At 50.4% G+C, this 11,251-nt stretch overlaps 1 protein-coding gene across 1 annotated transcript; it reads left to right on the forward strand.

Annotated features, from left to right (window-relative positions):
* Positions 1-1,304: 1,304 nt before the first annotated feature.
* On the forward strand, positions 1,305-8,038 carry LOC113996954 (BTB/POZ domain-containing protein KCTD9-like). The gene is made up of 8 exons (XM_039378494.1): positions 1,305-1,443; positions 2,208-2,256; positions 3,151-3,264; positions 5,239-5,306; positions 5,382-5,500; positions 6,800-6,924; positions 7,180-7,313; positions 7,523-8,038. Exons 4-8 carry the CDS (start codon positions 5,301-5,303, stop codon positions 7,547-7,549), a joined length of 411 nt encoding a protein of 136 aa, XP_039234428.1. The 5' UTR covers positions 1,305-1,443; positions 2,208-2,256; positions 3,151-3,264; positions 5,239-5,300; the 3' UTR covers positions 7,550-8,038.
* Positions 8,039-11,251: the final 3,213 nt, after the last annotated feature.

Here is an 11,251-nt window from a genome sequence, read left to right on the forward strand (position 1 = left end):
CCCACCTTGGAGGGAATCCACTCTCTGAAGTATCTAATCTGGCTGGACCTGAACTGTAGGAACGGCTCAAGCAAACACTCCCCTCCTGTGCCTGCTCACGGCAGCACAAGGAGCCCCCTCGGCCGCCGACTCAGCCACAGCGGGAAGGGCACGGGGCCTTCCACACAAGCTGGCACGGCCTCCTTGGGAGAAGTGCTGGCTGGTGGCCATCCTAAACAGGGGGGCTGACACCGAGAAGGAAGGTGTGGGCAAGGGCACCAATGCTGCTGGGAGCCCTTTGGCCAGGGCTGCACCCAAATCAGCAGTTTTGGCAAGTCCTGGCCAGAGGAGACCTGCCACCGCCCAGAGTCCTGGCAAGGCTGCTGCCCATCTCTTTCCCCAAAGAGCTGTGCCCCCATGTATTAGTTTGTTTGAATACATGCCCGGAATAAAGACAAGGACAACAGACATTCAAACACTTGAAAATAAAATATATTATAAAAAATAATATATATTATATATAATATATATATAATATATTATAAAAATATATTATAAATAATATATATAGTATATTATTAAAATAATATATTATAAAAAATATAATATAATTACTTTCTGACCCCTCTATTCTCCATCGATTATCTAAGTCAAAAGTACACCCTTTACAACTGCTTATAGAACCCACACACCCTATAGGCCCCTGTGTGCCCCTATAGACACCCTTTGCACCCCTATAGACACTCCCAAGGCCTACAGACCCTCACCATTGACACCCACTCCTATAGACCCTCCTCACTTGTCCCTGGTGATTCAGGTAATAGAAATATTGGGGTGGTGTGTGAGGCTTTGTAAGGGTTGTGGGTTCTATGGGGGGGGGTGTCTGTAGGAGTCAGGGGGGTCTAAAGGGGTTGGGGTGTCTATAGGAGGGCTGAGGATCTCCAGGGCGGGCGGCAGCCTAAAAAGTTCTATAGGTGCCTATAGCCATTCCCAACATGTCTGTAGTGTCCTATAGGTGTCTATACCCGTTCCCTGGGTTTCTATAGGGTTCTATAGGTGCCTATACCCGTTTCCAGGGGTCTATGTGGGTGGGTGGGTGTCTGTAGGGGTGCAGAGGTACCTGTAGGGTTGTACAGGTGTCTGTGCCCGTTCCCGGAGGGGTGGGCGGTTTCTATAGGGTTCTATAGGTGCCGATCCCAGGGGGGCCCCACTCCTGTGACCCCCTGGCCCTTCCACAGCCGGTTCCGTTTCCCTCCCCCCCCCCGCGGTGCCGCCGCTATTCCAGTCCCCCGTGGTGCCACTTCCGGGTTGTGCCATCTGCCAGGCCTGCTGTCGCCTGTCACGACAGGGGCGGGGCTCTGGGGGCCGGTGTCACCTGTCACGACAGGGGCGGGGCTCTGGGGGCCGGTGTCACCTGTCACGACAGGGGCGGGGCTCTGGGGGCCGGGGTTCCATCAGGAACAGGTGGGGGGGCCTTGAGGGGCATCTGTAGGGGTGTTGAGGGTCTGTAGGGGAGCTATAGGGGGTATAGGGGTGGGTGACTGTGGGGTGGGTCTGTAGGGGTGGCTGTGGGGGGATATATGGGTTGCGGAGGGTCTGTGGAGGTGTCTAGAGGGGGATTGAGGATCTATAGGGGTGGGTGGGGGTCTATAGGGGATCTGAGACCTCTAGAGGTATTGGGGGGGTCTGTAGGGATGGGTGACTATGGGGTGGGTCTGTAGGGGTGGCTACGGGCGGATATATGGGGTGTGGAGGGTCTGTGGGGTGTGGGGGTTACTATATGGGTGAGTGGGATCTATGGGGGGTGTCAGTGTGGAGTCTGTGTGTCTATAGGCGTATGGGGGTGTCTATGGGGGGGTGTCTGTAGGGGTGAGCAGGGTCTGTGGGGGTGCTTTAGGGGGTCTGAGGGTCTTGGGGGGGGTGTGGGGGTGTGGGTGTCTATAAGGGTGTGGGGGTGTCTAAAGGGGGGTTCAGGGTCTATAGGGGTGGGGGGGCTATAGGGGTCTGGGTGTCTATATGAGGGGGGGGTCCATACGGGGGGGTCTGTAGGGAATCTGGGTGTTTATAGGGGTGGGACAGATCCCCAGTGGATCTGTGGGAGATTCCGGATGGATCCTGGATGGATCCCAAGCAGACCCCAAACAGACTCAGGACACACCCTAGACAGATCCCAAACTAATCCCAGGACAGACCTGAGTGTTTTGAGGCTTTTCCCCTCTTTTCCACAGCTTTTCCTGGATGACACCAAAGTGAAGAACTTCATCACCTGCTTCAAAGGTGATGAACCCCCCCAGGCCCCACCCACCAGCCCTAATTAGGGTCTCATCATTAATTAGGATCCAGCTGTTAATTAGGATCCGATCCTTCGTTGGGATTTGATCCTTAGTCGGGATTTGCTCCTTAACTGGGGGAATTGAGCCCCAGGAAGGGGTGGGAAAGGTGGGAACACCCCACCTTGGTCCCTCTCCAGGTGATGCCTTATTTGCATATTAACGATCTCATTAATTATCCCTCACTAATTACTCAGTCCCTTTTTAATTAAGCACCTCCTGCTGTTGAGAAATTCCTGTTTGCTCTTCCTGAATCCAGAGGCAAATCCTCCCTCGTCCCCTTCCCAGATGGTAGCACCTTAAGGAAACACCTGCTAATTCCAGCCCTAATTCCTGGGAGCTGATCCATGAATCCCTCTATGCCAGGGAGCCTGGGAGCTCATTCCTAAATCCCTTAATCCCAGGACCTCATCCACGACTTCCTCAATCCCTGGAGCTCATCCAGGAATCCATCAATCCCGGGAGCTGATCCATGAATCTCTCCATCCTGGGATCCATAAACATCTTCATCACAGGAGCTCATGCATAAATCCCTGCGGGGTCTGGGGGGTCATCCACAGGTGAGACCCTATAGATCCACCCCATGGAGCCACCCCATGGAGCCCCCTGACCCAGAGATCCGCCCTATAGAGCCCCCAGTCCATCCCAGTTCCATCCCAGTTTTTTCCCAGTCCCCTCCCAAATCCCCTCCCAGTGCCCCCAAATCCCCCTCAGTCCCTCCCGGTCCCTATGAATTCCCACTTAACCCCCTTCTCACTCCCTCCTAGTCCTTCCCAATCCCCTCCCAGTTCATCCCAGTGCCTCCCAGTCCCTCCCAGTGACCTCCCTGTCCTCCCTGCAGGAACATCAAGGCCGGGAACATCCTCCTGTCACCCCCTGGACTGGTCAAACTGGGTGACTTCAGCTCGGCCCCTGTGGCCTCCCCAGCCAATTCCTTCGTGGGGACCCCTTACTGGTGAGACTGGGGGGGACTGGGGGGGTCTGGGGTTCAATATCTGTGGAGTTGAGGGGGTCCCAGGAGGGTTTGGGGAGATAAAATGGGGTTTGGGGAGCCCTGAAGGGGTTTTGGGGGGTCCTGGAAGTGTTTGGGGGGTCCCTGAGGGGCTTTGGGGGGCCCTTGGGGGGGCCTGGGGGATATGGGGGTCCTGGGATTGGTATTTGGGCCAAAAAGGGAGGAATTTGTAACAAAAAAAGAGCCAAAGAGGGGAAAACTGAATGAAAGCAATGGAATTTGGACCAAAAATGGGGAGTTTGGGGAAAAAAAGGGGAAATTTGGGGCAAAAAAGGGACAGTTTGGATCCAAAAAGGGGCACTTTGGGCCCCCCAAAAATTGGGAAATTAAGCCCAAAAGGGACAGTTTTGACCCGAAAAGGGGGTCCAGGGAGTATTTCAGGGGGTCCCAGAGTGATGGCAGAGCTCAGGAGGAGCTGACAGGGTCCCACACAGGGTGATACCCAATGTTGGAGGCAGGTACTTCACCACTACAAGGTCAAAATGCTTTTAGTCTCAAAACAACTTGATTTCAGTGCAGCAAAAGAGCTTGAAAAATAACTTCTTATGAAGTAGGAGGTCTTTGACTTCTGCCACTTTCTCTGTATTTTGTGTTCACCACCACAGTTTTGCATGAAATCAATTCGTAAACACTTTTTATATGAAGTAAAAATGAAATTGCTCTGCCTTTGTTTTCTAGAAGCACTTTGGTTAACAAAGAACCTGACAGCATGTTGGCCCACATGTTTAAAGATAAAGGGGAGTATATTGAAATAAACTTTATGTTTTTAAATAATAAATTAGCAAAGTAAGCAAAAGGCACTGTCAAGCTAAGAATCTAAAATATCAGAAGTATATTAAAGTACCAAAGAAGAAGATAGAATTATTCTTTTAATAATTTTTTATTTCTCTGTTGCCCACCTGTTTATCATCTCACAAAGTGAAAATACAACTTCCCTCCACAGTTAGTATTTTGGGTGCTTTTTTGTTTGTTTGTTTGATTGATTTTAGGTTTTCATGTTATTGTTGCTCAGTTTCCTCAGGAGAATCCACGAGCAAACACTGCCCGGGGCAGCCTTTGGGAGACAATCAAACTCAAACCTTAGTGCTGCTTTAATTCTTATGCATTTGATAAAATATTTTAGTTATTTAGAGCAGCAACAAGTTCATTTTAAGGTGATTTCCCCCCCCACTCCTCTTTTCCTTCCTTTACAAAACACCCTTTCAGACGTGGAATTTTCACATCCCGCTGCCTTTGGTAATAAAACTCTGCAAGTGAAGCAAATCTATTAATAGATCAGATTTAATTCTATATATTAATATATCCTATTTAATTTTATATATATATATGTTGTGGAAAGAGATGCTTGGGGGAACAAGCAGGATCATAGAGGAGCATTCCTAACTGACCACAGTCTTTTGAGCCCATTTTGAGCTATTTATGTCACGGACAGCTCCTTGTAAATGATGGCATTAATTTGCTAGGTAGGTATTACCTGCCTGACATCTGAATTATTCCTCTTTGGGAGTTAAGCTTTGCCCTCCAGGTGAAGCCAGAGGGACCTTTGTGTGCTCATCTCTGTGGTTTTCTTTGGAGTTTATTTCCTCAGGATTTATTCTCGAGCGTTGCAGCTCCACGTTGCTTGATTTAATGAAGGTATTGCTTGATTTAATGAAAACAGGCTCTTTGTTTATCTTGGGAGCATTAAAAGTTGTCCATCCTGGATTCATATTTGGCTGGAATTCTGGAGCTGACACCTTTAACCCAATGCTGGTGTTGCAAACAGCCTGGCTGAGTGATTTTTTTCCTTTTAGCTGCAAGCAAGCTTTTCCTCTGCCCAGTTACATCTAATACAATGGCTGTGGTTGTTCTCCAGCAGGGAGAAGGGTGATTTCTGGATTAACAGTTCCCTGGAAATAACAAACTCTTTGTTTCCAGGTGTCCTGCAGGAAGCCAGGTTTTTTGGTGTTGATTCACTAATCAAACACCTGGAAATAGCCATGAAGGTAATTTGTTTGAAGACCTGAATGCACCTGCCCTGCCCTTGCAGGGGATGTGTAATTTAGTGCTGTCTGTGTCAGCTGTTGAACAACATTCCCAACAGAATTCCCAGCCAGCTGAGGATCACTGTCCCACCTCTCAGAAGGAGTTTGTCCGGTTCCTGCTGGCAACACCCCCCAAGTCCGAGCTGCGCTGTCAGGTGAGAACACATTTCTCTTTCTAACAAAATTCTGGGAATTTCTTCCCAACATCTCCTCTAAACCTCCCTCTTTTCTATTAAACCCACTGCCCCTTGTGCTGTCCCTCTCTGGAGTGTTGGTGCCTGGTGCTGGAATGTGGCAACGTGAAATGCAAACAATGTGTTCTCTTGAACTGAGTTTGGATTCTGAGCTGTGGCACAGTGACCTTGACTTGGAATTCCAGGGTGGTTTGGGCTGCATTCCTGCTTTAGGGGGAAGCTTTCCTGGAGGAGCAGTTTGTTTAAATGTAAAATGAACCAAAGACAATTTTTGAGAGCTTTGCATTTAGATTTCATTAGTCTTAAGTAGTAGAATAAATGGTCTTGTGTGTATTTGTCTGTATAGAATCATGGACTGGTTTGGGTTGGAAGGGACCTTAAAGGTCTTCTCATTCCACCCCCTGCCATGGGCAGGGACACCTTCCACTAGAGCAGGTTGATCCAAGCTGTCCTTGGACACTTGCAGGGATCCAGGGGCAGCCACAGCTTCTCTGGGAATTCCATCCCTGCCCCTCCCCACCCTCCCAGGGAAGGATTTCTTCCCAGTCTCCCATCTAACCCTGCCCTCTTTCAGTTGAAAAACCATTGCCCCTTGTCCTGTCCCTCCAGGCCCATAGAAAAAGTCCCTCTCCCTCCTTTTTATAAGCCCCCTTCCCTGGTGGGGTGTCTTCAGCTCCTCCCAGGCCCTGTGTGTGTCTGTATCTATCTTGTATCTGTGTATATTTATAGACAGCATATATTTTAATACATTTCTATCCATATATTTATACATATACTTTGTAAATATTAACATACACACATCTACACAATGATGTTAACTTTGTGTCCAGACCTACCCCTTCCCCTCTGTAACCCTTTTGGGGGGTTTATTCCTCGGGATTTCCAGGGTCTCACTTTCAGTGGAGCGGATCTTTCCCACCTGGATCTTTGCTGCATCAACTTCAAGGTGGCCAATCTGAGCCACTGCAACCTGGCCCGTGCCAACCTGTGCTGTGCCAGCCTGGAGAGGGCTGACCTGTCAGGCTCTGTGCTGGATGGAAGAGCTGCTGCAGCTTGGGAGGGCTGGGCTTGTGTTAACAGAGAGGAGCTGGAACAAACAGAGGGGTGTAAAACATCGAGTTCTTAAATATATTCTAGAGTTGTTCTGGTTCCCAAAGCTTTTACACTTCCTCCCAGTAATGATTTGATGGGATTGACTCCCAAAGCAGAAATTAAAACTGTCTTCTTGATTGTCTTTGGTGTTGTTCTTCCGGCCCTCAGTGACTCCTGTCTGTGCCAGTGTGCCAACCTGCCAGGGGTGAAGATGCTGCGCTCCAGCGCAGAGGGAGCGTCCCTGAAAGGCTGCGACTCTGAGGACCCATCAGGCCTTCAAGCTAATCTGGAAGGTAAGGAGCTTTCGCCTTGTGAATCTGTGCCAACTGAAGCCTGTGTTTGTCCATTTCTATGGCCCAGAAAAGGTCCAGCTGGGGTTTGTCCAACCCTGAGAAGGGCCCACAAGGGCTGCACGGAGTCTGTGACCATCTCAGCCCCAAAGCCCCTCGTCCTCCTCCAATTCACACAGCTCTGAGGCAGCACCAGTGTGCAGCTGCTGTGTTTCTGACTGTGTTTCCTCACAGAACTCCTTTCTGTGTGTGTTCCAGGTGCCAGCCTGAAAGGAGTGGCCATGGAGGGCAGTCAGATGACAGGAATTACCCTCCGAGTTGCAACACTGAGAAACGCCAAACTAAAGAACTGCAACCTCAGGGGAGCAACGTTGGCAGGAACTGATTGGGAAGTGAGTTGGGATTCATTTTCCATCCTATTCCTTTCTCTCCTATGGTCAGCTGGGAATTTGGGGGATTGCTGGCTTTTGGCTGACCTCTCCAGCTTCAGAGTACAATGGAGTTCAGGTAAATGGACTTCAAGTAAAGCTTTGAACAGAGTTCTGGGTGCATTCCATTGACACTTCTTTTTCTTTTCCCCTTCCAAATTGTGACCTATCAGGTTGTGACCTCCAGGAGGCCAATTTGAGGGGCTCTGATGTGAAAGGAGCCATCTTTGAAGAGATGCTGACCCCCCTGCACATGTCCCAGAGCGTCAGATAGGGAAGAGAACACGTCGAAGAGGAAGGAATCCAAACATTTGTCGTGACTTTCTTCACCTCCTCCCCTTCCTGAGTTAGAAGGAATGGTTATTAGAGAACTTCCCTTTGCAGTAGTGCCTAAGTAGACTCTTTCTGATCACTTTTGGGGAGGGAGTTTTTGTTTCAGAGGTGGAAACATGAGGTTTCTCCCTTTGTGAAGAGAGTGAGGAAGTGGGCTGGTTCTGAAACCAGAAAGTGGGGCTGGTTTGGGGGGGAGGGTTCAAGACTTTCATTGTTTAGCATTGCCTGACTTTGGAGTGCATTTTAATTTCTAAAGCACAATATATGCAATTCTATTTGTTAAGTCTGTAGCTGCAATATGAATAGAAAATGTTATTGCTGTATAGTAGCAAACAAAGTGGAGGTTTCCAGGTAGACAAGTGTCTTTACAGTCAGTGTCTTCATTCCTGCAGGGTGTTAATGCCAGGGGTGGTCACACAGTGCCCACGGGATGTGTTCAGGTCTCTGCTGGGGTGGAAACAGTGGGGAACTGTCCTCAGAGGTCCTAAATTGCTGTGGAGTGGTTGGAGTGCAGGGTTAGAGCAGCTTTATCCCCTCAAATGTGCAGAGGAAGCTGCTGCCCCTGCCCAGAGCCCGGATTGAGTTCCCCCTGGAAGATCCCTGGGCAGAAATGGGCTGTCTCAGTCAATGCTCTCCAAAGGAGTGTGGAATTGCACTCTCAGTCCCAGCTGGGAAGAAAAATTCCCCTGCTTCCACATGTCCTGAGCACTCCAGACTGGAGTTCCTGTAGCTTTTTCCTTCTTTGTTGGGAATTCAATGGACAGAGGAAAACACAGAAGTGTCCCCAAAGCAGAGAGAAGCTCTGGGGCCACAGCACCTGCTCCCCCCTCTTCTCATCCCTTCAGCAGATGAAGAAATGGCCCTGTTTCCCCTCAATGTACTGTGGAAATCCTCCTTGAAAGCATGGGCATAATCCCATTTGCCAGCCAGATCCACTCTGGGCTGCCTAAAGTGGCTGTAAAAGCCTCTTGCCTGGGGCCAAGTGCCCCTTCCACACTTGCTTTACCTGTGGAAAAAAGCAGGAAAAGCTGGTTTTTGTGTGAGCACCCTTTGTGTCTCAGTGTTTGTGATCTTGGGAACCCTCACAAACCTGGAAAAATGCCAGATTATCGGTTGTCTTAAGATTTGTACCTGGAGATTGTTTTGATATGTGTTTATATCTTCCTTGAAAATACAACTGATAGAACAAAACGAAAAAAAAAAAAAAAAAAAAAAAAAAAAAAAAAGGAAAAAAAATGGAAAAAAAGAAAAAAGAAAAAAAGGAAGAAAAAAGAGAAAAAGCAGAAAAAGGAGAAAAAAGAGAAAAAAGACAGAAAAAATGAGAAAAAAGAGAAAAAAAGCCGGTGGAAGGAGGGACAAAGGAGGACACAGGAAAAAATAGAAAAAGAAAAAAAAAAACCAAGACAGGAAAAAATGAGAAGCATATCAAAAATGAGAAAAAAGAGAAAAAAAGACATGAAAAACTAAGAAAAATGAGACAAATAATAAAAAAGAAAGAAAAAAGGAAAAAACGAAAAAAGAAAAAGAGAAAGAAAAAAGAAAAAAGGGTAAAAAATAAAGCAGAAAGAAAAAAGAACAAAAAAGAAGGAATAAAGAACAAAAGCCTTATTACCCTCACTCCGCTCACGTGCAAATGGCCGCTGTGACCCGCCGCAAGGACTACAACTCCCGTGGTGCCCCGCGCGGGGCGCAGCCGCGGTGGTGGCCGTGCGGGGGCGTGGCCGCGCGCTGATTGGCTGCGGCGGTGTTCTCTAAGCGCGGTGCGCGCGCAGAGCGCCGTGTTGACTTCCGGGAGTCGTTGATGGCGGCGGGGCCCGCATTGTGCTGTAAGAGCTGGCGGGGGGTGCGGGAGAGCGGGGTCTGGGGATCCCCTCGGGGGCTGCGGGGAGCGCGGCTGTGGGTGGAAAGGCTGGAGGGCTCGGGAGGGTTTAGCGGGGGCTCGGGGGTTCCCGAAGGTCAGAGCGCGGGGCCTTGGAACCCTCTCGGGGGCCGCGGGGCCCGGGGGCCTCCCAAGATCCCGGATGTTCGATTCGATTCCGAGAAAGTCCCTCGGAAAAAAACATCAAAACCACCCAACAAAAAAAGAACCCTAAAAAAGGGAAAAGTGAGAAAAAGGTGAAGGAAAAACTGCAAGAGCCAGGATGATTTTATTGCTTTGCTTCAGTTTTTCCTTGGTCTCCTTCTCAGATTTTCTGCTCTCTTCCTTTACAGAAAGCTCTTCTGCTGTTCTCTGGTTTTGGGGTCCCTGGGGGTTCCCTGAGGAGGTTTTGGGGGGTCTCTGAAGGGGTTTAGTGTCCGGAGGGGACTTAAGGGGGGGAGGGGGTTGACGGTCCATGATTGTGTTTGGGAATCCCTGAGGGAGTTTTGGAATCTCCGAGGGAACTGGGAGGTCCTGGGGGGGCCTTTGGGGGGGGTCTTTGAAGCAGTTTTGTGGGTTTCTTGTGGGATTTTGGGAGTCCCAGACGGTTTTGAGGGTCCCTGAGGGGGTTTTGGGGGTCCCTGAAAAGGCCTGGGGATTCCAGGTGGGTTTTGCAGGTCACTGAGAGGGTTTAGGGGGTCCTGGGGGGGGGGATGAGGTCTCTGAGGGGATTTGAGGTGGTTTTGAGGAGGTTTCGATGGGTCCAGAGGTGGATTTCTGAGGGGATTTCAGGGGTTCTGAGGGGATTTTATGGGGTCTCTGTGTCAGCAGACCGACCCCAGGGAAAGGGGATCCCAATGCCTGCCCCGAACCCCAGAGACCCCCAAAATTCAGCACACAGAGACCCCCCAGGGGGGCCCGGGGGTCCCCTAAAGCCCAGCAGTGGGGTTCATGGGGTCCCCCAGCCCCCAGGGGAGGGGTCCTGGGGGTGCCCCCTAAAGTGCAGGGGGGAGATGAACCACATCCGGGTAAGGGGATCCCAGTGCCCCCAGTATATTCCAGTGAACTCCCAGTGATCCTCAGTACAGCCCAGTAACCCCCTCAGTGACCACCCAGTGTGTCCCAGTGACCTCCCACTGCCCCCCAGTATGGCCCAGTGATCCTCCAGTGTGCACCCAGTAACCAGCCAGTGTCCCCGTGTGCGTCCTGGTAATCCCCCAGTAACTCATCAGTCCCTCCCAGTGTCCCTCCGTAACCCCCAGTCCCTCCCAGTGCCCCCTGGTTCCCCCCAGTGTGTCCCAGTACCCCCCAGTAATCCCCCAGTGCCCCCAAAGCCCCCCAACTGTCCCCAGTGTGTCCCCAGATGCCCTTGGCCTTTCTATGGCCGGGGGGGGGGTGTTTTTGTGGTCAGAGGGTCCAGGGGGGGCTCCTGGGGTGAGATGGAGGGTTGGGGACATCAGGGATGGGGTTTGGGGACAGTGGAATTGGGGGTGTCAAGGGGGGAATTGGAAACACCAAAAGGGTCTTGGGGACATGAGGGGAGTCTCAGGACTGACCTGCTTGTAGGGAAGCCCCTCCTCTGCCCCTCTAGGCCCCATTAACCCCCCACCAAATGTCCCCCAACTCCCCTTTTTTTCCTTTAATCCCCTCCCCCCACTGATCCCTTTGACCCCCCAATGCCCACAAGACCCTTTTAACTCCCCCAAATGCC

The sequence above is a fragment of the Pipra filicauda genome, unplaced genomic scaffold (assembly GCF_003945595.2).
Source record: "Pipra filicauda isolate LSUMZ 115617 unplaced genomic scaffold, ASM394559v2 scaffold1030_size35983_pilon, whole genome shotgun sequence".
NCBI classification, from domain to species: Eukaryota; Metazoa; Chordata; class Aves; order Passeriformes; family Pipridae; genus Pipra; species Pipra filicauda.